The 27,468-nt window shown below is 43.6% G+C and overlaps 1 protein-coding gene across 1 annotated transcript; it reads right to left on the bottom strand.

Moving 5' to 3' along the window:
- On the bottom strand, positions 1 to 27,468 carry LOC119653873 (sensory neuron membrane protein 1). Its single transcript, XM_038058981.1, has 9 exons — positions 27,312 to 27,468; positions 20,334 to 20,453; positions 20,112 to 20,269; positions 19,853 to 20,000; positions 13,896 to 14,150; positions 13,283 to 13,579; positions 686 to 889; positions 446 to 624; positions 1 to 335 (listed from the first exon to the last, which is right to left on the bottom strand). Exons 1-9 carry the CDS (start codon positions 27,336 to 27,338, stop codon positions 128 to 130), a joined length of 1,596 nt encoding a protein of 531 aa, XP_037914909.1. The 5' UTR covers positions 27,339 to 27,468; the 3' UTR covers positions 1 to 127.

Below are 27,468 nucleotides of genomic sequence, written 5' to 3'. Positions count from 1 at the left end.
TTTTACAGGGATAATATCCGCTGGAAAGCGAAATGTATATAATCGTTATTAGCATTTAATACATACTTTACATCTACCACAGTAAAATTTAACACAATGAGATAAGGAACTACTTCTCAAAGAACTTCTAGAACTTATCAGATACACTTTCCAGACTTTTTGCTGACGCCTTTCCATTTTGTTGGACATCTTTCGTTACTGGAGGTGGTGACTTCATCACTTCAGTTATCGATACCGTCTGGGACTTCTTCTGATACAAGTATCCACTAGCGATAGATAGAATCAATCCAATTGTTGTAAAAATCCATTTAAACACGAAATTTATTTTCAACCCTCTGAAATAAAAAACGACGATACAATGAAAAATTGGAAAGTTTAGAGAGAACTCGTTAAAAGTAGCATCAGATCAAAGGATTCCAATCCACATGCATCCATGAATACGTACAAGAACAAACTGTACTTCAATTGATTTGTGAACGTTTTATTTAACGATACACCCTCCTGCACCCAAAACAGAGGCATTATCAAGCGTGGTACATTTTTCATCACTTCAACCTCCCCCACTGGTTCCATGTCAAGATTGAATTGTAGACGTTTTGCAGCACTCAATGGCGAACCAGTCATCTATTACAAAGAACATAGAGAATTAGGGGTGGAAAGGGTCAAATGCAAGCTACAGTCATACCAATTCGAAATCGATGAAAGCTTCGTGGTCGTGTTTATTTGGATTTAATCCAACAACGTCACGAAATAGACGTTCATCTCCATTGAAAAAGTGCGGCATGGAGGCCATAAGAGGTGCACCCGTGCAAGGGAATAAATCCATAGTTCCTTTTAGCGGACAACCATCTGGGGGATCGTTACAAAAGCAATGCAGCTTTTCATCAGCCTGAAAATATATGAAAGGATGAGATAGAGTTGCATGGAAACGTATCTGTAGAAAAGATTGAGTTGAGCTCTTCACATAGTACATATATTGTCACTTCCAGATATACATACAACAAATGAGGAAAGATACAATCTTTTTGTAGAGTTAACAATCAACTACAATGTTCCATAGTATGTAAGTCGTACAGTTGAGTTAAAACAACATCGGGAAAATCTTTTGCATGGGGAAAGATATTTTGTCTTATTCAAGTACGCTGTTTAGTTATAAATTCCTAATACATTATTTTTTTCAGATACGATTGAGAAATAGGGTGATCAAGCGAGGTATACTATATACCGACCCTAAATTCGCGAGTTAGACGCCAGACGTCAGACTTCTCCAAAAGGCGAAGGCTGAGTACTCTATGGTACATTACCTTCCATGAAGGAGTACTGAGGTAACTGAGAATATCGAAACGATTTCTCGCTACATTAGTACTTGAGGTCCACTCTCCTTCACCTGCGAAAGAAGCGCTTTTTCTATCACTTTGTACAATGTTCATGGACAGATCACTTGGATGTCCCTTTTGGTCCTCATAATTTGAAGTAGGTCACACATTCATATAAGTATTCCACTGTCTCTTTTACCTTACCTTTGGGGACCACCTCCTTCCAAACCACCAAAAATGTATTCCTCTCAAAGGCTCCGACGGACTAATCAAGTATTCTGACTACTTTATTGCAGGAATGGTTTAGTTTTATCGAGTTCTCCACCTTCAATGTCAAGTTGCTTTGGATGCAATGCTCAGTTACCCACCAGATCGTTTCACACATCGAAGAAGCCTTGGCGCACTTTTAGTCGATTATTGATCCCACCCCCTATCTTTCTTGAAAGCTTATCACACTTCCAATGTTGGCCAGCACAGGTTTACCAACCGTATTTCATCAATCACCTCAAGACCTACGCATATAAATTGCCAGCAGGTACTTTAAGTTGCTGATCTCTAGCGTCCAACACCAAAGTCTGCAATATCTCCTTGGAATACTATGATTCCAGGAATATCCTGTTTCCCACATGAAAACATTGCAGCCTTACCTGACATATTTCTTAAAAAACCGGTGGTATCAATTTCGACACCCAACCCAAATTACCAGCGCATTATTCTTTGACTTCCGAATAGTCTATCCTGAGCCCGATTTCTTTGAACCTCATTTTCCCGTTTGTATCGGACCCTCTCCCCTCCTCCTTTTTTTATTTTTGTTTCTACAGGATTGTGAAAAATTTCGAAAGGACACGACCCAACCCCAACGTCACGGACCACCATTTAGATATTACTTCATGACATGGATTTACCTTTAGGCGTTTGTGCTTCCGCTCCTTCCTGGTTCCCTTTTTCTTCCTTCCTTCCACAACTCCTGTAGTACTTTTACGATTACAATGGAAACCGTGAACCGGTTCTGAATCTATGCTCTCCGAGCTACGCTCCTGTACGCGCCTTCTCTCTATTGCGAACCTTGGGATATGAAACGTCATATGCTCTATATCCTCTGGCATCCAACTAAGACAATTCGGTGAGTTAGCCAACTCACAACGATGCAGATATTGGCTGTAACAACTACCGTGTCCCGTGAAGAACTGAGCTGGTCTCCCCAAGTTTCCAATCAAGCCACACCCTAAAGTTGAGAATAAGTCTTTCGTAGGCTCCTCCCGTCTGTGTTGCCAGAGGTCATTCGACTCTGACTTCGCTACATTCCTGCGTTCTGTGTGCCCCTCCATGCGCCTTGCATGGTACAGCATACTCTTCTTGATGTCGTCTGTGATCATCCCCGCCACCACCTTCATTTGATGTGGTTCTAAAAGCGTTGCAGACACTCAGAGCCATTAGCCGATGGATTGAATTGACCTAATACCGTCTCTGGAAGCTTGCAAGCGCCTCTACTCTCACATGTGACGCGTGAAGCTGAATGGATTGCATCACTCCGGCTAGAAACAATTCCCGATAATGTTTTGTACCGCCAATATTCGGCAACAGTTTCTTCTTCTTTATTAAGACCGCTTCCGTTTTTTTCGCACGCCGAGGACAGTCCGACTTTTTGTAAGCAGAAGAAGGGCAAAACCTGAACGTAGCCTATATAACATTTTAGCATAGCAAAGCGGCAACAGCAGCAACTAGCCGGTTAAACATAGCCGGGGGTCTAAAGCCAGATTTGGGAGCGTAGAAGGCAAGTTAATATTTACTGAATTCAAAATTTAAATAATACCTTTAAATGACTTTATCTTTAGCGAATTAGTGATTTTAGCATTGAGGACGACAGAGAAGAAAAGCCAAATCACCTAGTGGCATATGTCTACTTCCAGTATGCTGCGTAGACGGCGCTACCCACAACTCTGGAAAAAAATTGACGACCTACATCGTAGCCTTTAAGTGCCAGATCATCGTTGGTGAGCACCAACAACAACAGAAGGCGTGAATACAAGGGTGACGAAGTATCAGCAAATTAAAGGTAGTTAGAGATACTGCAACACAGGAAACCTACGGCGGAAGACACGCATTTTTAAAAAGTAAGGATAATAAACAAGCATGGGATATACAACTGTGTAAATCAAAAATACATTGCTAGAAAGAATGTTGCTCCAAAAAGATGCTAGCTAATATCTGACATAGGAGCAGGTTACAGTGGTCTTTTTAGCTAAGCTGTGGACAGTCAGTCCAACAGTCCTTGAAGAAGTTGGCTGAGGAACACTTGAAGGAAACGTTGATATCCTGTCGTGAATTCTTCAAGCATCATGCATACCAGCCAGAGATATCTGGTTAAACAACACCTCAGAGACGACAGATCCAATGGACATAGCAGGGAATTTCAATAAAACCTCATTTTAGCCATTGATATCAGCCTGTACGATGTAAGAAGCACTATATGCAGACTGACATGGTTACTGATAGAATGCAGGGTGGCTCAAGTAAACGTATGTGGTGAAATCATAAACCAGTATGTAAGGTAAATCTTACGATAACGCTTGGTGGGGTTATTATCATCATTATATCATTATCAACGCCGCAACAACCAGTAACCGATCTAGTAAGGGAGTCCAGACATCCTGGTTTTGTGCCGAAGTCCACCAATTCGGTTTCCCTAAAAGCTATCTGGCATCTTGGCCTGCATGATCGCTCCATCTGAGGCAGGATCAGCCTCGTCCTCTTTTCTACCATAGATGTTGCCCTTATAGACTTTCCGGGCTGGCTCATCCTCACCCATACGGATTAAATCATCCCCCGCCCCCCACCCACCGCAACCAATTGAGCCCATTTTATCCACAACCAGACGCATATGAATTTCATCGTTATATAGGCTACGGAATCGTCCAGCCTCATGTGAGGGGTCAAAAATTCTTCGGACGATTGTTCTCTCGAGCGGGACCAAGAGTTCCCAACTTTTCTTGCTAAGAAAGGAAGATTGCAAACAGTCGGCTTTAGCCATCAAATGAGACCAAATATCTAGGACCGATATTGAATGGAGAATTAATTTCAAGGAGGAGGAACCCCAGACATAAACGGAGAGTGCCTGGAGGCACTGGAGAAGGTCGATTATAAAGTGCGGTCCGGGGTCAGGAAAGCAGAGGTGAAAGTCTTTCGCTCTGCCAAACTGGACTGCAAAACGAGCTGTTGGTGAAGATGAGGATCGACGGTCCGACGAGGATTGACGAACCCCCCACGCAAGCAAATCGTTCTGAGGGTAACGCACACAAATCTGCAGCACTCGAAGTGCGCCTCAACTAATCTGCTTGTCTTTCTTCTAGAGGAAGACTTCGACATCGCACTAATACAGGATCCTTGGGTTGGAGGCGATCAAAGCATCAAAAGACTACAAAGCAAACATTTTAATTTATTCCACAGCACAGGCGACGCTAATCAAGACAGACCTAGAGCATGAATTCTCGCGAGAAGGAGCCTCTACGCTTTTCTGCGTCCGGACTTCAGGTCCAGCGACCTAGTCAGGGTCAAAATGGAACAGGCAGGGCGGAGAACGTGTATATTTCCTCAGCTTACATGGCTCACGACCGATCAGCCTCGCTAGAAGAACTACAACATTTGACAACCACCATAACAACAAAACAGCCAACCTTACGCTTTGGGGCAGCTCGGAAATCAACGAGAGAGTTGTCACTTTTTTCATTATAGTATTAATGTGTGTGTGTGTGTATGGTGGGGGAGAAGCTACAGCTTCTGAGCACTCAGGCCATGTTGGCCCATTGCACTCGCCTCCCCCGTCTAACGGATTTCCGTTAGTGGATGTGATGCTACCCGTCGCAATTGGAGAACATCGGCACCAAAGATGTGATGCCTGATGCGTCCATAGGCGGGGCATTCACATAGGAAATGCTCCGTGGATTCCACTTCCTCATTACAGGAGGGACAAGTATCATCTTCGGTAATTCCTATTCTGAACATATGCCCAGCTAGTGAATTATGGCCTGTCAGAATGCCCACAATACACCTGCAAGTCTTCCTGCTTTTCGACAGGATAAACTTTGCGGTATGCATGTTCGGTTCTGGCAGGAAAAGTTTGGTGTGTCGAGCAGCATTTAGGCTCTGCCACCTGTCATTATGGGAAACTTGTTCCCAGTTTTTGAAAGCAGATTTAGCCAATATTACTGATACTCCAATTGCTGGTTCCCGTCCCGGGATGGGGGAGATTGACTCCTCTTTCGCTAAATCATCTGAGATTTCATTTCCCTCTACGCCACAGTGACCAGGTACCCAGAGTAGTTCCACCGTATTGAATCTAGAGATAGAGTTCAAACGGTTTTTGCATTCCTGAAGGATTTTCGAGGTGATCAAAGGACTACTCAACGACCTCAATGCAGCTTGGCTATCACTGCAGATTGCAATGCGCCTGCCCTTCAACCGCTCGTCAATCATCCAGTTTTCCACCCTTAGGATCGCAAAAACTTCGGCTTGAAAAACCGTTGCATATTGTCCCAAAGGAAAAGCCCACTTCTCGTTTTTATTCGAGAGGTAGACTCCGGCTCCAGAACCCTCTTCTGTTTTTGAGCCATCGGTGTAGAAGACTTCCGTATATCCCGCCACGCATTCCTCTGGGACTTCCCAGTTCTCTTTACGCTTCAAGGTAACTTCATATCTTCTACCAAACAGATGTATGGGGATACGAGAATCGGAAGGCATTGTAAGAACTGGATTCAGTACTCCCAGCAACTTTTCCAATGCTCTGTGCCCCCCAAATCCGTTGTTTCCCCATAGATCTAATCGAATTAGTCTATGAGTTGCTCTCATTGCAGGGCTTTGAATAATTATATCCAGGGGCTGCAAATTGAGTAGTGCATTTAGAGCTGCGGCGGATGTCGTGCTTCTGGGAACCAGTGACGGTGTAAACCTTTTTGTCTCACCTTAACCCAGCACACCACGGACGCATAAACGAACATCGGCCTAATGATAGCAACGTCTATCCACATTACCGCATGAGGCCTGTGTCCCCATGTCGAGGTAAAGATCCGTCTGCACACCCTATAAGCTGTGAGAGTTCGTTTCATGTTCGCCTCTATATGTTTGACGGTACTTTCACTCCAGACTGGATTTAGTACAGACCCTCCTGGAAGTACACCACCCGGGAGAACGGGTGAGAGAAGTGGCAAGGGGGAAAGTTGACGGTTCCTGCAATCCCTTCAACATGCAAGTGCTGCAAGGGGGACTAGAAGTTGAAGAGGTTGTTACCTATGAAAAGCTGAGAGCTGCCATACTATCCTTTCAATATTTCAAAGCAGCTGGCATGGATAGCATCTATCCGGCAATACTAAAGGAGGGTATGCAGTATTTAGAGCAACTTCTAAGAAATATTTTTCGAGGATGTCTTGCTCTAGGCTCATGCCTTCCTCTTGACAAAAGGTTAAGGTTGTCTTCATACCGAAACCTGAGAAAGATAACTATTCCAATCCAAAGAACTTCACACAAATCAACTTGACTTCCTTCTTGCTGAAAGGTTTGGAGAAACTGAAGGAGCGTCACATTCGTGGAAACGCACTTAGGTCGCACTCACTTAATGAAAACCAACATGCTTACCAGCGTGGAAAGTCCAGTGAGTCTGCTCTTCATTCTATGATCACAAAGATAGAGGATGCATCTTTGAGTGGTGAGTACGCGATGGAGGTGTTCGTGGTCATTGAACGGGCGTTTGACTGTGCGCCTTTTCAAAAACTTTGTAATCCTGCCAGAGCGCATGGTATTAATGATGCTTTAATTAAATAGATCCATGCTATGCTAACGCAGAGATTGCTGTGCACTGAGGTGGGTGTCGATCGGTATCTGACTGCAGAAGCAACGAAGGACTACCCCCAAGGAGGTGTGCTTTCCCCACTTCTGTGGAGTATGCTGATCGACTCACTACTATGCGAACTGCAAAATTTTACGCGCTCAATCTTATGCTGATGATATGGCTGCGCTTGCTGTTGATCGGGATCTTGGAACGGTATGTAGAAATATACAACGTGCCGTTGATTTGGTAGACAGTTGCTTCCTCAGACATGGCATTTCAGTTAATCCAAATAAAACCACAATAGTATTATTCACAAAAAGGAGAAAACTGGATGGCCTTTGCCTCCCTGAGATGAGGGTTACTACCCTTCAACTCTCCAAAGAAGTGAAATATCTGAGAGTCACTCTAGCTGAAAAAACCGTTGTTCATCAACCACTCCAGAACCTATGCATTTAAGTCGCCAGCAGGTACTTTGGGGCCCTGATTTCTAGCGTCCAACACCAAACTCTGTAATATCTCCTTGGGACACCATGGTTTGTTGAATATCCTGTTTCTCACATGACAATCTTGCAACGTTATCTGACGTATCTCTTAAACAAATGGTGGTATCATAATTCCGACACCCAAATTACCAGGAGATTATTATTTGACTTCCGAATAGTCAATCCTAGGCCTGAATTCTTTCAACCTCATTTTCTTGGTTTCGTCGTTTCGGAATTTCAAACCGTCCCAGTATACTGGACATATGTCGTTGTATCCAATATGCTGAACACCCGTCCCGTCTTACGTCTTGTGGAAGATATATCGTGGGTGCATGGCTCTTAATGAAGCGTCCACATATATTAACCTAATTCGAAGCATTTCAAATAGCTCTTTGAAGATACTTTGGGAATGGGAATTATTGTTAAATTATTGAAGGCCTGCCTGGTAACGATCAACAAATCTAATCCGTCTGCCAGAGACTTCGTTGAGTTTCCCGCTTCAGGTTGTTGAACGAGAACTTGAACGATTTTTCGAAGTCTCTCTCGGGAGTGGGCATCGCCTGAAAGGCTTCCTGTTGTTGGTCAGAGATCCGGTTCTCTTCGATATCGTCGGCGGTCGAGTAAGCAAGTTTGAGTCAACCGGGGAATACTGTAATGATACGCTCGGTAACTCCAATTTCAAAGAACTTATCTGTTCTACTGATCACCCGATATGGGCCCTGGCGCGGATGTTGGAGTATTTTCTTTGGACCATCGTTACAGGTGAATACATGACTTCTTGTTGGTAAGCTTTTGAATATGAACATTCTTTTGCTGCCATTTTTATTCCCATTGACAGCACGTAACACTTGGAAACGCTGTCTCAACTCGAAATTAGACGTATATATTTGCTCATTGTTGGACTGTAAATCGAAAAATTCGCCTGGGAGTCGTAATGGCTGACCACACACCATTTCAGCTGCAATTGTCCAGAGGCCTTCTTTCAAAGCTGTTCGAATGACTAGTACCACGACAGGCAATGCTTCCGTCCAGGGGCTATTGTGATATCTTATTGCTGTTTAGAGCTGACAATGAAAACGCTCGACCATGCCATTAGCTGCGGGTTTCACCAGTCAGGTTGCTGAGTTCTTGAAACAATCTGAATACAAACAGTCTTCCTTGATCTATGGCGAACCGAAGTGGTATGTCAAAGGTGGGGACCCATGTGTCAAGGAACGCTCTGGCAACCGTGATGGCTTTTTAATCAGGGATTGACGCTACTTCCGGCCAACTTGAGGAACGGTCTACCATAATCAGGCAGTAGCAGTTTTCGCGCAAAGGTCCCGTCATATGACGAGTCACTTTTGATCGCTGACGCATGCAAACCCTGTAATTGATTTTGACAGATAGGCAAACATACTTCTGTGTTACCAGTTTTTAAGGGTGGCGTTTGTTCCTAGATAGGATAAGTAATGTAAGCTGTTGAAAAAAGTTTTTCGGAGTGGGTGAGTGATGTAAAGTCGGATGGTTTCAGTGGATACATCACACGATAGCTTGCAGCTGACCCCCGGAACCAGGAATTATTTTAGTCGAAGCCCTGTGTTTTATTGTTGTAGCATTTTGAGCTTTTCGTCCACGGGCTGAGACGCAAGCAAGTTCCCCAATACACGATAATGCGTCCGCGATCACGTTGCCGCAACCGGATACGTGCTGGATACCGGTGGTAAAATGCCCAATATAATCTTGATGGCGAAATTGACGTGGGGTGTACTAGTTCTTTTTGTAAGGCGCAAAGATTAGCGGCTTGTGATCCGTAAAGATGGTGAACTCCCTTGCGTCGACCATATTACAAAAGTGTTTTATAGCTAGGCATATAGCCCGTAGTTCCCGGCCATACGCTCGCTGGATCGAGGTTTCTTGAAAAGAAATTCAATGGTTGCCAGCAACAATTAATCCGCTGTTGGAAGGCTTCTGCAACCCCGAACTCAGATGCATTGGGGAAAATGGCCAAAGGTGCGTCCTATTTTGGGCGTGCAAGCAACGTTGTCTGTTCCAGTGCGGTTTTGGAGGCTTCAAAAGTTGCAGTAGATTCGCTGGTCCAGTTGATTGGTGAATTTCCTTTAATTTTGCCATGAAGAATCCCTTTGAATGGTACCTCTACTGCTGCTGCTCTAGGTATGATCCTTCTGTAAAAATTTAACATATCCAAGAATACTGTAAGCTGCTTCACGTTGATTGGTTGCGGGTATGAGGATTGACATACTCTTCATATGAAGATGAAACGACTAATATGTCATCGATGTAGGCATAGCAGAAATCCAAATCGTTTGCGCTGCATTCCGTAGACTGAATGCCATAAACGGAAACTCGTAAAGGCCGAACGGTGTTGTGATGGCGGCCTTTGGTATGTCCTCTTAAGGTATCGAGATCTGGTTAAATGCTCTTACCAGGTCTATTGTTGAAAAGACAATTTTACCCTAGAGCGTTTGGTCGAAATCTTGGATGTGCCGAATTGTGTACTTGTCCAGGCGTTGGGTGCGCGATAATTTCTGCACGGTCTCCATTCGTTATTCTTTATAGGCACCATATGCAAGGGTGCAGCTCATGGATTATTTAATGGACGCGCCAATCCAAGTTGGATCGTGGTATTGAATTCCTCTTTCGTGACGTTCAACTTGTCCGGAGCTAATCGTCTGGGTTTTAAAGCGACTGGTGGTCCTGGCGTTGTCACTATATGATGCTTAGTTCGGTAACACGCCATTCTTCAAGTTCCGTCGTGACAAGTGATTTCCGAAAACTCATGTAGGATATTGTGATAAAAGATTCCTCCAGTAAATATTGTTATGGTCGGGATTGTATATTCTGCCATCTCTCCTTGGTAAATAAGGAGAGTTGTTGAATCGCGAAGACAACCGTGCTGAAGATCTGGAAGGAGTCCATAATGTACTAAAAATCTCCACCATGTATGGGCTTAGACACGTCCGCAGGTTGAGTGTAAGGCAGTGGAACATCATCATCATCATCATCAACGGCGCAACAACCGGTATCAGGTCTAGGCCTGCCTTAATAAGGAACTCCAGACATCCCGGTTTTGCACCGAAGTACACCAATTCGATATCCTTAAAAACTGTCTGGCGTCTTGACCTACGCCATCGCTCCATAAGAAGAACAGTACAGTAAGAACTTTGACCCTTTGGTGAGACGTTTCGAACGGAACAGTTTTTGTAAGGTGAAATAGACTCTGTTGAGCCATGCTGTATATCCTCTGGTACGTAGGTAGGACAATTCGGTGATTTTTGTAACTCAAAACGATGCAGATACTGTAGGCAGGGAATTACCATGTTCTGTAAAGAACTGGGTAATAACGTAATTTGTCTCTCCATGTTTCCCATCTGACAACACCCTAATGTTGAGAATGAGTGACTGCGATCACTCAACTCTGACTTTGCCGTATTCCTTCATTCATTCATTCTGCATGGTACAGCACAATAATTTCTTTCACCAGGATGTCGACTGGGATCATGCCCGCCACCACCAATACTCCTTCATCTGATGTAGTTCTCAAAGCGCTGCCATTAACCGGTAAATTAAATTGAACTAGTTCCGTCTCTGAGAGCTTGCGGCCCACCAATATTCGTCAAAACATTTGCGCTGCCACCATGTCAGGCAGCGGCTGCCTTTTGACACACATACTCTAGTTGTTCTCCAATCAATAATTTGTCATCAACCCCAGGTACTTGATAACCCGCTTTGAGACGACAATATGTTCACCGATTTCCACCCTCATAGTGTGCGTCTTTCTATGGTTCGTTATAAAGACCGCTTCTGTTTATTCGTACGTCAAAGTCAGCCCAGCTCTTCAAGGCTGGGATTTTATCGCTTTCAGTATTTCCATCGAGTAGACTGCAGTCAGGTCATTCGCAAAGCCTACAATCGTAGCCTCTTCTGAGACGGGAAAAGCAAGCATTCCATTATGCATGACATTCCACAGTAGGGCCCGTCCCATGCCATAAAGTCAGACTACGTGAGTCCGTGAACAACCCCGCCCTATGGCCATAGTAACATCCTAGAAGTACCTCGGGAAATCTGGGCATTTCCCATAGAGTACGCGCTGAACAGTCTGGGCGGTACTCTTAAGGTCACCGTCGGCTAGGTTTCCGGTCATAGCGCTGACGGATTGGCTCTTGGCCGTCTTTCAGCGGCTACAGTCGGTGTCTTGCTAGCGACTGTCAAGGGCGAAATCTACTCACACTACTTAGCAGCTGCAGACCTCCGATGGCAAAGTCTCACCACCTGGGCAAACTCAAGGAAGATTGGGCTCGTTTATAACAAAAATCCGATCACGTGAGCGCTTGTGCCAGATGCGCGCAAATGCGTACAAGATTGCGGCAGTATGCGCAGGGCACTGGCCAATAGGGGACCATGCCCCCAAGCTTGGCATATCCTACAACTTGCATTGCCGAAGTTGCGGAGAAGAGGAGGGGGGGCTCAGGCACTTCCTCAAGCTGCGGACACTGGGTAAACCATTCTTTGGGGACCTCAGAAAGATATCTAGTTGCAGGGTGGGGGAGCTGCTTTCCTTTGTAAATATCATACTACGGGCTAGCTTTGAAGATCTAAACCGGCTGAACTCTGCCCCCTTGTTCTCATAACAGCAGTCACGGTCTTAAGAGTTTCTGGCATCAAAATGGTACACAATAGCACTAATTGGGCTGCTCGGGACGACCACTGATACGTACCAGCACTCCATAAGGCAATTATAAAATTTTAAAAAAGTACAGATTTCAAGGAAGGCTCGGCGTTGTTGCTGGGAAGAGAGACTTGAAGTGCGAAACCGGGGTTCGCGTTTTTAAAGGATCGGATGAATTTGCATTGTACAGATTTGAGAGCGCGGCAGTCTCAGTTGCGAAAAGGAAACCAATTTACAAAGTAATATTCGAAGATGCTTATATGAAAGTTGAAAAAAGGAAAAAGAACTAGATTGAGGATGAGGTGGGGAAATATAAGAGAAAATCAGGCATTTTGGTAGCTCGATTGATGATGTCAACAGATTGGGAATTAAAATGAAGATTACACCCAAGTCTTGGAAGTAGGTCAGTAATAATAAGGGTTGTCCACTGAGAGAATAGGAAAAGGATTTTGGCGAGGGTTTAACGGGGTAGCATGCATAACACAACTAATGCAACTGAAGCGAACTCAGATAAAAAAAAACCATACGAGAAAGGAGTGAACAGGAAGCATACAAATTACCAATTAGTACTTTGAGTGGAAACAGCGGTTGCTAATAAGTGCAGCAAATTCATGCTACAGCAAATCAAAACGCACGATTCTCACTGATTATGAAAGAAACATGCAGTGCCATTTCACTAATTCAAATAGATAGATTCATTAGAATCCATATGAAAAATTCATACTTCCACCACATGCGTTCGAGACCACTTTTCTTACATGAAATATTAACCAAAAGCAACAAAACGTAACCGTCATCGACTATTGATTTGCGTACTCGACTCCATCATCCAACGATGCATTCCCGCAAATTGCACAGAAATGTATGAAGCATCAAATATTAACAACCTATAATCTACTACACCTTCAACATGTGAAACCAAGCCTCCTTCACAACATCTAGCAATATAAGCTCCTACAAAATTCTAACTAAAGAATTATTTAAGGACAATTACCCGAATGTCTCCAAGGTTCATAATATACCGCATTGTTGGAATGCCGGCGTATTTGCTCTTGCGTTCATAAAGGGCTCCAAAGGATCTGCAAAGGTCCGCTGCGAAAGCCCACAGTCCTTGCTCTTTAGCCATAAACGGTGGAAAAATGGTTGAATCGGTGCCAATAAACTGATTGCAGTCATCTCCATTCCATATATCCAATTCTGGCTCATCTTCGAAACGAATCACACGACCCAAGTCTGAAATGTTCTTTAGACCACGTAGTACAGTGAATTTTCCGGCATCGCTGGCATTAGCCTATGGGAAATAGATAAAGGATATGTCAGATGTAAGTCACATAGTGGCAGATGTTTTTATTTTACGGGAAGGAATAATAAGAACCACAGATTCTACCGATAAGCGCCGAACACTTGCCAAGGGAGGGTAATTGGATTTTCGGTACTTGTGTTTATATTTCGCCTTTAAGTCGTCCTTTTATTAGCATATTGTGTTCTCTTTTTCGGCTCCTCAATTTCTCCGACTAACTGCTTCCGAATAATTATCTGCTTCTATGCTTCTGCGGCATCTCCTCTTCGTTAAAAACACTCTATAAACTAAAAATATTATACTTAACTCCTCCAAACACTGAAAAAGCGAAGTGTGTTTCATTGACCAGTTTCGCTCCTTTCACTTCACCCGTATGGAATGCGGTGCAAACTCCTTTCACGGCAAAATCTTGCGATGAACAATCTACGGGGATTCCCCGAAAGAATATATCAAGAAATGGTGCCGTGAAGAATGGCATTTTGATTGGGAACATTTCTTTTATTGCTTTGCTGACCAGTGACAGCATGGGTGCCCGCTCACGCTTCACAACAATCGACATACCCTGAAATAGAAAGGCCAAATTAACTAGGTCAAAATATCTTTCCGAATCTATTGAAAAGTTTGAAAGTTGGCTATGAAGTTGAAAAAATGTTCGTATCTCTTGTTTTTTGTCTGCATGAAGTTTAGTTGGCTCCTGGTTCTGGGAGTTAAAGAGAGAAATACTCTTAAGAAAGTTGAATCCGTAAGATCGTTCAAAAAGATCTTTTATATAATATACTTATCCTGTAAGTAAAATATCGAATGGGCTGTCCTGTAGTCAACGGCATAGATTAATGGAATCTGCAGTAAATGTCCTCCCTTCAGGATCTCATGCGGCAGATGTAAAATTCATCATATTCTGAAACGTTTTCGGATTCATTCGACACCCAATTTTCAAACAGTTAGCTTCGTTACTTTAGTAAAAAAGTCAGGAAACTGGAGACGAAAATCTTCCGAGGTGGAAATTCGTAGAAAGACACGTCCGCCCCAGCACCGGCGCACAAACGTCGGGGTTACAGCGACGCATGTGGAATTTGCACCCACTAAAAACCACCCCCGGTCTCTCCAGCTCCAGCCCCACAGGACCACCATTTAGGTATTACTTCGCGGGGTAGGTTTTCCCTTCGGCACTCGTCCTTCTTCTCCTTTCGGCCTCCCTCCTTCTTTGTTCCTACAACAACACCTTCTGTGTTTGCACGATTGCAGAGCAAACCGTAAGCCAGTTCTCCTCGAACCTCAGGTTCTCCACAACTACATAAGTTCTTCGAGCTCACGCTCCTGCCCAACACTTCGTGTAGGTTCCTCCTCTCGATTGCAAATCTTAGGCAGTGAAACATTACATGCATTTAGGAAAATTCGGAGAATCATCCAACCCAAAGCGGTCCAAATACTGCCTGTAGCAACCACCGTGTCCCGTGAGAAACTGGGAAACGTGGTAACTGGGGTCCCCATATTTCCCCTCCGCTTGCGTCCACCGACCCTTTATAGACTCGTCCCATCTGCGTTGCGCTCTGTGTGCCCCTCCATATGTCTTGCATGGTACAGCACACTCATTTCCTTCGGAACATGCCTGCTACCACCAATACTGCCTCAACTGATATGGTTCTAAAAGCACTGCAAATCCTCACAGCCATCAGCCGGTAAACCGAGTGCACCTGCTTCCGTCTCTAAGAGTTTCAAAGCGCCTTTGCACACGTAGGTGACGAGTAGAGCAGGATGGAACGCACCACTCCAGCTAGAAACAACCTCCGACTATATTCGGCAACATTTTTGCAAGTGCCACGGTGGCATTGACTGCCTTTTGGCATGCATATTCTAGGTGTTCCCCAAAACTCAATTTGGTGTCAATTATCACCCCCAGGTATTTGATACAACCGTATATCCACCGAGTTCTACTTTCATTATTAAGACCGCTTCCGTTTTCGCATCCGCCAAGGTCAGTCCGGCTCTTTCTAGCCAGGACTTTACCACTCTTACTATTTCCGTTGCGTAGACTTCCACATCTTCTGGGTGTTTTGCAGTAACAATCACGACTAGGTCATCAGCAAATCGACAGATGATCGTAGTCTTCTCTGGGATGGGAAGAGCAAGGATCCCATTATATATGATATTCCACAACAGGGGACCAAATACTGACTCCTGTGGTCCCCGGCTGTGACAATGCACTCTTTGGGGCCCTCATCCGTCCCATACCAGAGAGTCCCCTCTGAAAGGTAGTCTCCCACCAAATTCGCTAAATACCCAGGGACATCTATATCATCCAACGCCCCTATTTCGCCAGAATTCAATGCGCCTTTGGTAGGTTTACTACCATGCTGATTGCGTCCACCGCAGAGCAGGCACGTCGGAAACCAAACTGGCGTTCCGACAAGCCATTGCTAGCTTCGACGATGAGTAGGAGTCAGCTGAAGATGATTCTCTTCATCATCTTCCCCATTGTATCCAGCAGGCTTATAGGACGATACGATGCTAGATTTTCAGGTGGCTTGCCAGGTTTCGGAAGCAACACTTTTGCTTTCTCACTGGACAAGGAATGTTCCTTCTTTTAGACACGCTTCGGGGGTGTTGGCGAAAAGATCGGACCTAGTCTTCACTGCCAGTTTCAAAGCTCGGTTGAGGATGTCATCCAAACCTGGGGCCTAGTTGTCACCGATCCTGCCACATATTTCCCGCAGTCCTCCACAGTTACTAGAGGTATTATGCCCTCATTTAGCTGGATAACCATTTGCCTTCCCCTATTTTCACAGTGAGGAAGCAGAGTGGTAACAATCTGTTTCAGTAAGCGCGAACTGGCTACCTGGCTGACCTCCGCAGCCTTTTAATTATCACTCTGTAGGCCTCGCTCCAAGGGTTTATGTCGCCATAGTCACACAGCTGTTTGAAGCAGTTCTCTTTGCTTCTTCAAATGGCTTCCTTTAGGTGGCCACACAGTTGCTTCTGTGCCTCCTCTTGGCCATCGCCACCGCTGCCTCCTTGCCGAAAACATGCGACTAGCAAGCTTGCGATTTCGTTGTTCCACCAGTAGTTGGGTTGCCTACTGGGGAGCAATCGTCTTCTGAGTATAGTAGCGTCGCATGCCTCCGTCACCTCCGTCCTTGGGTGATTTGAGTGGCTTTTTCTCTCGCCGTACCATTCAGGGATATGTCGGGTTTGAGCACCGCGGAAAGTGTGCCCCCCTCAAAAGCTTTCGTCGTCCAGCGAGCATATCACCCGGCATTCTGCGAGAACTTTTTTTCGAGCTCGATCCGCCGTTGGTTTCCATGAAGATTGCCTGGTGGTCGCTGTGAATATAGTCCTCACTGACATGCCAAACGACTCTACTGGCTAAAGTGGCACTCACGTATGTTAGGTCGACTATAGACCTCAGACCCCTTCCGTGGAGAGTGTACGAGGACTCAACATTTGCCAGTACCACGTCTAGCCCCGCGAATGTTTCGAGGAGAACACATCCCCTCAGATTAGTTCTCCAGCTGCCCCATTCAAGAGCCCATGCATTAAAATCGCCTGCTATTATGGTCGGCCAACGTCCCCTTGCATCCAGAGCGGCAAATATCTGCCCTCCTCCGGGTGTTCCATTATTTTCTCGAAGGCTTGTTCTCCACAAACTCATAGCGCTGCTTGACTCGTTTGGTCTTTGACACAAATGCTTCCGCCGTGGTTTCGATATGGCTGTCTGATTATGGCCACATCGATGTTGTTCTCACGGATAATTTGCGAGAGTAGATCCTGCGCCGCCTCGCAATGGTTGAGGTTGATTTGTATCAACCTCATCTGCGATTTTTGTTAAGGTCTCTTCTGTATTCCGGGCACCTGCTGCTGCCTGCAATACGCTAATGGTCCACACCCTCCTTCCCTTTGCACAGAAGGCAATTTGGGTCAGCTCCTCAGTCTGGCCTTCCATTCCGCATTTTCTGCATTGCTTCGACCTGTCATTTGGACTAGTGCAAGCCTTCGCAATGTGACCGAAGCCACTCCCTCACTCTCCCTGCTGCTAACAGTGTAAGTACTGCCTCTACTGATGGTTGCGGTTTGTGTTCCCCTGTAAGCTTCCCTCAGCGTCTTCACCCCTGACACTTGCGGTACGACAAAATCGAGCTACTTCTCCAACAGTTCGCGAACCTCCTCCTTCGGGATGATTTCGTCTATAGCTTTGCAGATTATAGTGATCTCCGACCTACTCGCCCTTATGTCGGATTCTTGTCCTAACGACTTTCCGATTTGGCACAAGAATTTGTCCGCAGTTACATCGTTGGATTTCTTGAGCTCCACAAAGGTTGGAGTGTGATGAATCAAAAGCTTGGTAGGGAAGCCTCTGATTTCTAGTCTAGCTAGCCTGTGCTCTTTAAAAATCCGAAATCTTGACTGTTTCAAAAAAAAACCCAAAGTGAAAGAGGCCCTCAATCATGGATACCCAGGGGCAAACAATACCCGGATTGCCATCATCTCTGCGAATTATCGAGGCCGAAAACTCTCTATGGTGGAAGTTGGCGAACAATCCGTGAGACAACTTCTTAACAACGGGGAAATCAAAATTCTTAGGAAATGCGTAGGATATTATGACAGGTATTTAGGCAATCAGCGCAAGGTGGCAAGGACAGCATTCCGTAGATACGGGCAGGTAAAACTTGGAACGACAAGTAGAGTTACGTCCTCTGCAGAGATTGTAGCTGCCACAACTGTAACTCAACGCGGTGTCGATCTTTAGGATAGAAATTGAAGAGACTAAGACAAATCAACATGCACCGGAGTGCAACCGATTATAAAGTGCAAGTGCAATTAGTTACGGAGGTAAAAGCTGACCTAGTGTTAATCAACGAATAGTATCGAAAAAAAGGATCCAGTTTCAAAGTATTTCATCTCAGGTCCCGATGTCGTCTGAGATTCGAGACGGCATCAGACTCGAACTTCAAGTCCCAAGCCGAGAGTATGACTTCGTCTAATTAGGGACAATGGTTTTCAGCGTCTATCTACCCCGCTAAAGAACAGGACCAAGGCTAAAAAGAAGAAGAAACGTATTTCTAACACCGAAAAATACGATACTGGGTTGTCGAAGTAGGGTTGATATTCTTGGGGAGACTAGCTGGGGACACTAGAATCCAGACTCCTGAGGGAAATGGATGCTGATAACGACGACAGTTTACAACCTCATAGTTTTAAATATCAAATCCCCTTTAATGTATCGGCCCCCAGACTGCTAATAAAATATTCCAAAGCATAACCTTCGTGCCGGAATTACTAGGGTCGTGGATGTGAGTTGAGTTGTGAAAAACTACTCAGCAGGCAAGAATCAACACATAACCTTCGGAGAGATGGAGTTTATCTCTCGGTGTAGACTGATCCAGCACTCTTTTTACAAGTGGAATATCGTAAAAGTGAGCATTGCGAGATTCGTCTAAGCTCCTGAAACAGGCAGCAATGCGCTAAAAAATACTTCGGGATATGAAGGAGGTGCAGCTGACCCGGTTGTAGATTCAAGTGAACAGCGGAAATTACCGAGAAAGAATCAAACCTGAAGGAAATACAAACTTTTATGAAAAGTGCTTAGAATTATAGTAAACCATCCCTGATTCATTTGTAACAGCGGGCATAAGGACCTGCAAGTACAGTTGGTTAGTGAAGTCATCAAAAACCAAACAAATAAGCATAGCCACCGACTACGATCACATGAGAACAAGAAAGTCCGAAAATTCACTGATATTGCTGATATATATAATAAGACAATTGCAAAGGGTAAATTGAAACGACTTGCTAACATAAAGGTTACCTAAAGATATAAGCTACTGAGCGACAGCCAGTTCCTCAGCGAAGCTAACCAAAATTTCTAGATTAGACCACAGGATCTTCTCACAATAAAAACGAAACCTAAATATACAAAGAACGGTGTTGAATGGGGAAATTCCAGTCGTAGTTTAGCGAGAGGGGGTAAAAAAGTGGGCGAAAATTCCACCCTCTCAAGGACCATGAACCCTGAGATTAGTCTTTTGAATATTTCTGCCTCTTGCAAAAAAAAGTGGGGTCAGTTATTATTTCATCACATTCTCAGAGGTTTTCTGATTCATTCAACACTAACGAGGTTAATGTTTGAACAAATGCCTTCTTTTCGATAGCATGAATGTATATCCTAAAAAGTCAGGTAAGCATTAAATCGATGTGCTATCAAACTAATGATAGCGCAATCAATCAAAAAGGGACATTTTCGAGAACTATTTAGAAATGAACACCCACCTGCACTAGAAGATGCGGCAACGTTATCATTTCCTCACCAGTTAATCCATTAGACTTATCCGCACGAAAGATAAATGTATTACGCATGTGATACGTTATCGAGTCCTCTTCTTCGTCGTCTTCTAGATCATATTTATCCTTCCATTCTCTTAGGAGTAAAAAATTATTATAAATTACTAAATTAATCAATCAATCAATACAATGTTTATTTTCAAAGGAAATCTGTATTAAGAAAGGATAATATCCAAATGATACTCACTCAAAATAATAAGGTCCTATTTCATTAACCACTGGTGTTCGTCCCATTGTCACATCTTCAGGATTCGTCACATTAAAAACATAGATAAGAAAATCCAGTGGGAATGGCACTTTGGTCCACATTTCCCTGATGTCAGATCCTTGCTTCAAGTTAATTTGCTGTATGAATAAACAGTACGTTAATTGACAACAGTTTAAGAAAATCTATATCTACAGCTCTCACTTTCTTGATCATAGATTTCAAAATCTTCGGAAAAATAATCCAACCAACAAGAATTCCGAAAATAAACAGGACTCCACCAGTGATGGCAAGTCTTCGAAAATTTATATTCATCTTTAATATCTAGAAAAAATGGTGCAAATATGATTAATAAACCTGATTAGTACACGCTGAACAACCCTATATTGTCCGACTTCATCCGGCATAAAATATGTTAGAGCTCTCTAAAAGTAAATACAATAGCAGACATTCCACCAAAACCAGGAATAATACCAGGCGTCCTATAGATTGCTCTGGAACTATAAAATTGTGATAAGTGATCTAGAGCCTTCACCACCACGGGACCATTTGGTATTCGCATCCATATTGGAACCTGTTTTGATGTATGCTGGTAATAATACAGGCAAAAGGTTGTTAAGACCAACAAGCTACTATCGCAAATCTAAAGACTGGCTATCCTAAGCATTACAGGAGCCAAATACTATAAACTATGCTATTCGCAGTATTTGAAGTGGTCTTATCACGATGTTAGCAGACACTCTATATATCTACGGTTAAATAGCTAATTCCGTTAACTTCGCTTCCACTCCCGGGAATTTGAGTGCCAAACAACCTGCAGTGACTTCAGTATCGGGGCCTAAAACCCTTATACCAAAACTGTGGTATCATTGGTTACCTAGAAATGAAAGATGGCCAAAATAAATTTGTGGTAGCCATAATCGGAAAGGTGAATCTCCCCAACCCGCCAAGTTGTGCTCGTCCTTTCCATTCCACAGTGTCCTTTATGATCGTGTCCCGCACTTTACTGGTAGAACCCATCGTGCATATTGAGGCTTGGGGGCTTTAGATGCAACGCATCCATAATAGAAAAGGCTGCACTTCCCCAGATTGTTTTGTTGCTGATATCCTGCCTCGATGTAATTCAAGGAAACGCCTGTGGTTCAGAGCTTCTTCATTGATATACAGCTCTCTGTCCACCGGAAATCCAAGTTCAGATTCATTATTACGTTGCCTCCGATAATGTTAGGGTAAATACGAAGAAGTTGACACACTCACCTCCAACGTTTCGTGACATTGAAAAAATGGTCCTATTTCATCGAGTGTCATCGCAGCGAATCGAAAATTACCAATTAAGTTGTTGGCAATATCTTTGAACACCTTTGTAAGACTCCTCTAGTACTAGATCCCACAGGGAGCACAAAGCCTTTTAACTCATGCTGGATAAAGACCGGTGGTGCCTTCTATGTTTCAATGTTTTATAGTTGAAAGACCGTGTGTATGTGTTGACACAACAATTCCAAATAACCCCCCCCCCCCCCCATGTCGGAAAGCTCCCAGCCAGTTTCATTCACTGTATTAAGAACAGGGGTACTGTCAATACAAAAGGGCGGTGACATCTTCTAAGCAGATTAGTCAGCGCAGGGAAAACTGAACACTTTAGGCAGTTCGCTAAAAGTCCCTCTCCTCTCAGTTTCCACTCACAGGAATATAGGGATGAATAAGCATGTGGATAACATGGAGGCCAAATCTGCGTTTCACTGGTTGCTGCGAGTAGTGCAATGCACTTTTCAACTGCTGACTTCAGTTGGCATAGGCTTACCAATGATAAACCCGGACAATGTTAGCCCTTCTAGAACGAAATCCAGGCATACCGATGAAAACGTTCAGTTAATTTATGGGATATTTCTTTAGAACCCTTGCGTGACTGTTTGGGCTGGACTTTGTGCAGAAGTAATCAGTAAGCCGTTCTTCTTCGAAGACGACGTTAAACCAGCCTCAACCGTCAATGGAGGGCGTTGTGAGCCATAGAATACTTTTGGTTTAAACACAGCGGTGTCATAACTCTACATTGCCACAGCCTCGATTCCTTTATTACACCCACCCCCAATGTGGTTTTGAGTAACCTCTACATCATCCAAGTTAATGCCCCCAAACTTCTTTCTGTTGGCTTACTTTGGGCTTAACTAATAAATTATCACACTCTTGCAAAAAACGAAAAGTTAAAAGAAATATTTTATGGCAATCTCAAAAGAATGCGCTATTCACTAGCCCCAAATGACATTAAGATCATTCGAACCTTGTTAAGGGTCAAAGATAAAAGGGGTGCCATTTACCCTTTGGTTTGCTGAGGTATACTTCAGCTCCCCCAGGACTTTCCGAGATGCCCGCCTCCTTCCTCTACTGTTTGGCTTGGCGTAGCCAGCAATGCAACTGTCACCCTTCTTTAATATCTGAACGTCACGGATAATAGGAAAAAATAGTATCGGTGACAAGATGCAACCCAGGCAGGTTCTGTTTTCGTCCTGAAATTCCTCTGAGATCTAACATACGTGCAGCATGTCACATTATGCGCTATTTGCTTTTGTATTCTGGCAAGCCAATTGGAAGCAGAAACGAAATAGGTGTCGGGTTATTTCTGACAGCTACCGGAAAGCGTGCTCTCTTGACCTAGAAACCGGTTTCTAACAGACTTCTGATCCTGGTAAGGGAAAATTACAATTGCACAGTGCTATGTACCAGTGGAGAAGGAAGCTTTCTACCCGGCTTCCTAAAATTGGCATATTAATTCCAATAAAATGCGTGGGGAAAGCATAATAGATCTGCATCGTCTACCTAAACGAGAGTCCAGGTATTAGCTCTACCAGTTTTCTCATTTTAAGTTTGTTCCGTTTGAAGGTCTTGGCAGCTTTATTGCGCTGTCTATCCTGTAATATTCTGATATCTCCCATCAATGCGCTGATTTCTAAATATTCCATGGTTCTTAAAGCTGCGGCTTTGCTGATTTCATGCGCAGACCCCAGTCCCACAAATGGTGTTTCGTATCCCTTTCTTGCTAGTTCAACCGCTCTTGCATTGCCATCAATACCTTTGGTTCCGCTATTCATTTCAACGTTATCTTGTTTTTGACAGTCAACGTTTCGACGTTTTGTTGACTTTCCCATATCAGTTTCGACTTGATTTGGTATGGTGATACGATAATCTTCAGTATTACCCGATTGACCGGTAGTATCTTGCCTGCACTGCACTGATGTCTTTCTACTAATATCAAATTAATGGGACAGGACACGCCGAAATAGAGATCAAAGCAAGATCTTCATCCCAAAAACCCAGTTATATGTGTTTGGTACGACTGAATAGGTAAGAGTATGAGCGTAAAGAACAGAACGATTAAGAAAACCCCTATTTAATCCAACTACTCTGTGGGAAATAGGCTGTTCTACAAGACCAAGCTATTTTGCTTTATGACAACACCAGACTCCAAGTCTAAACGGGAGGCTTCTTGGTATTCATCCCATGGACTGGGAACTCCATCAATTTCCCTAAGCGTCGCTTCGCCGAGGAAACTGTTGACAGTTTCAATTTGCACTTTCTGAAGAATGGCAAACCTACCTTCTTCAAATGCTTAGATGGAACGCACCCTGCCAGTTCTGTCCCTGATATAATTCTGTCAAATTCAGTTTCGACCAGCTGACTTTAGGAAGCTCTAGGGAAAGAGATCTCAAATAGCCACCATCGGCAATCCTAATCCAAAGCAGCGAGGTGAACTAAATCAGACCACATTGAATCGGGCACTCTCACCTCCATCATTGGTTTTCCACAATCACCCTTCTTAATGGTTTGGAAAACATATCTGAAACAATAAGAGATCAAAATCTCACTCACTACTTTTAAATCAAATCGCATGGTCTTGATCGAGAAACTCTGGTGAAGTGCGGACTTAAAACCGCACAACTTACTATCCTTTGTCGAGTCAAAAAACAACTGGACCCGTTAGCGAAGGAAACCTTGAGGACTTTGTGGCACAAAATATGGATGAACATTTCCGAATGTAACGCGTCCAAAGAATTTTGGGAACATAATAATTAACTCAAACTGCCACTGGATCATAAGAAGAATCTAAATGCCTGGGAAAACAAAAAGTGTCTCCTCAAGCTCGTAACAATATTACAACATCCCTTCCAATGCTTTTCCTCTATCACAGATATCCCCTTATGCCACTCACTTATGATGTCCTTTTCAAGCGGCCTTCCCCTAGCACAGAAGAAATCATATACACTTACTTCCAATGGCTAAAACATGTCGCGCGAAAGGTTCTCCTTGAGGCTCAGAATGACATCTGGCTCAATCAGATCCTTGCAGAGGACTAGTCTGGAGTCAAACTGCTCTCAGTTGTGAAGAAGGGAAAACTCAGAACGGTGTAAACAACTTCAAACCGATCTCGCTCCTAAATGTTTTTTCTAAACTGGTAAATTTTATGGTAAAAGCCAAGCTCAATCAGAGGATCACCACACTCACCCCAACAACTGCTTCGCCTATGAGAAGCAGAGGTGTGCAACCTCCTGCCACAACCAACTTTTCTTCAAATCTCTATCGAGAGAAGCCAGGGAAAGCATGTACTCGGCTTATCAATTGACATGAGTAAGGCTTATGGAAGGTGAACCTGTCCCTCTTGATGAAGATGACGTGACACATTAAGCTCCTCCTTAACATTACCTTTTGGAGTTGGCGAATCATGTGCAGCATGCGGTCATCAGGTTTCCATAAAAAACGGCCTGCCCCAGGGTATGTTCTGAGTCCGGTATATTTAAACATCTACATCCGCTCTCCATGAATGCTCCTATAAAGTGGCGATCTTCCAGTATGCAGATGACTTCCTAATCGTAGCAATAAGAGACTCCAGGGAGGAAGCCAAAAACATTCTACCGCAAAAGGCATGTTTCTTGACTAACGAATGTAGCAGACTTAAACTGCTCGTTAATCTTGAAACATGCTGCATCATCGCCTTTTTTGGGGCCCTCAAAGATGGATGTAGACTAAACATGAAGAGCGTCCTCCTTGAACACAAAATATCCGTTACCTTCTTGGGGAGAACGATTTCTGTTTCACTGCTAGTAAAGGACCATGTTAACTCCATCACTAAAAGAATCAATTTCGCAACGGGGACTAGTTGGGGTCTACACACAAGAGAGGCCCTAAAACTAAATAGAGGGGTTTTTATTCCCAAATATGTTGAGAATAAGATGGATTCCCTCGCAGCCTTCCTGAGGCGATATTTTGCCCTGACCAGACCCATCCACAACTCATGTCGTCTTTGATCCAGTTAACGAGCGTCCTCCCACCTTCAGAAAAACCCTGCTGCCGGCAAGAGAAATTCTGAATACCAAAGTCTTGACCTTCCTCTCCGCTCCCTCACCAGAGGCAACTCTAACGTATTAACTGATGGTTCAATAAATTCCATCCATCCATCCAATCATAGAAGAAACTGTCGCCGATAGAACTCAAAACATCGGTCAATTCAGGAAAGAAGTATCATACGAAGGGATTGACTTTGCCTCCCACTGTGAGGAAGAAGCCCACAAGCTTTAAGTTTCATATCCTAAAAACCGATTCTTCGGGCGATCTCGTGAATTCTAGATGCGCGATTTATTCAAAGTTCCAACTGCTCTGGTCTTTGTTCAGAACATCCGCAGTTTTGAGTTTGTCGTTTTCTGGCGGACCATACAGCTATCAGGTGACGCAAAGGTCAACCAAATTATCATCATCACTGATTCCTTCCAAGCCATTAAAGCCTTCACCAGCAAAACCCTGACCAACTGGCACTGGTCGACACGATCGCATTGAAGAGGTGTTTCGTCAGAGGCTGCCTCACTTCTGCCCAGAGCCCAGCGTGACTGAAAGTGCCAACAGATGGAAACCCCTCATTTTTATATAATCGCAAATACGACAAGTTTGCGAATTATATCCAACTTAAAACTGCTAGTACATTAAGGCTAAAGCTAAATTTTTTGTTAGGGGTATAAAGGATCCTAAGTCCACATCAACTTGATGTTGGCCCGGACCAGATGGAGAGCAGCTTACGCTCACTTTTTTGGTCCAAAGACCCCTCGTTTTGGACGTAGCGCCTACTTGTAGGTATTGACAATTTTAAGTTGAATAAAATTCGCACGCTTGGGTACTATGCCCAAAACCAGGAGCCCGTGGACCAAAAAAGTGAGACTAAATTGCTCTCCATCTGGTCCGGTCCAACATAAAGTTGATGTGGACTTAAAAACGTCTTTATCCTCTGGTATCCTGGGTACAACAGTCATGTTTACAATGAAAAGGTAAATAATGATGCTAAGGCCTTTCGGTGAAAAAGTTTGCCTCTTTGGCGCACAACTGAATAAATATTGTGAAATCAACGAAATCGAGCGAGGATTATGCACATCATATAAGGCTGGAGGACATATCCAAAACTGTAACAAATTCTCTGTTACTGTACGAAACAAGGACTCTACTGAAGGTACCGGAAAACAGTGTCGAATACTTCGCCGCATACTTCGGCTAATACAAGATGGATTCCCCAGGACACGGTCGAAAAATTGAGACAGTTGACGACGATGTCTGAAGTCCGAGGTCCGATTTATTGTAAAAAAGGCTAAGGACTGAGAAAACTCGAGCAAAGAAATTCTGTTCATCAATGTGAAAGTATTAATATCAGTTTCCAAATTGTTAAAGAAATATAGATTAAAAGGGGAACATCCAAGAAACTTTTTTTGTGTAGAACAGAAAAGCTTCGAAAAAAGGCATTAAGATGAGATGGAAAACCAGATAGTTTCGAGGTAAATTCTCATGGTTCCACCAGATTTTTAGTGCATTTCAACACTCAAAAAAGTTTAATTTTTTCTTATATAACATGGTACAAGGATATAGATATTATAAGCATTTCTGTGATATAACTGACTCAATACCACTCAGAATGTATGATCCTGATAATCTAGCGTATGATCCCAATGTTTATAAACTACTCGGACGAAATCATATGAAAGGACCTGATAGAGTTACTAGAAATCCTTAGAGTTCAATTCAGTTCCGTGGAAATAAGCATCTTCAACTTGTACTATTTTCCGAAAAGATCTCTATCTGAAACTTTCGCTCTAAATTTCGATAAAACTTTGTACAATAAAAATACGAGAATTAAAAAAGCACTTATTATTATACTTTCTCAATATTTGGAAAATTCAACATTTCGAATGTCGTTTTTCCAATCACTCTAACAACTCTCAAGTCCGCTTAACCGGAAAATCGTTTAAACTTGCCAACAATTCAAACTCAACTAAATTCCAAGTCACTAAGTCGAAATCTTTCAAGATACTTT

This window comes from Hermetia illucens, chromosome 4, assembly GCF_905115235.1.
Source record: "Hermetia illucens chromosome 4, iHerIll2.2.curated.20191125, whole genome shotgun sequence".
Taxonomy (NCBI): domain Eukaryota; kingdom Metazoa; phylum Arthropoda; class Insecta; order Diptera; family Stratiomyidae; genus Hermetia; species Hermetia illucens.
This window is presented reverse-complemented; position numbering and strand designations above follow the sequence as displayed.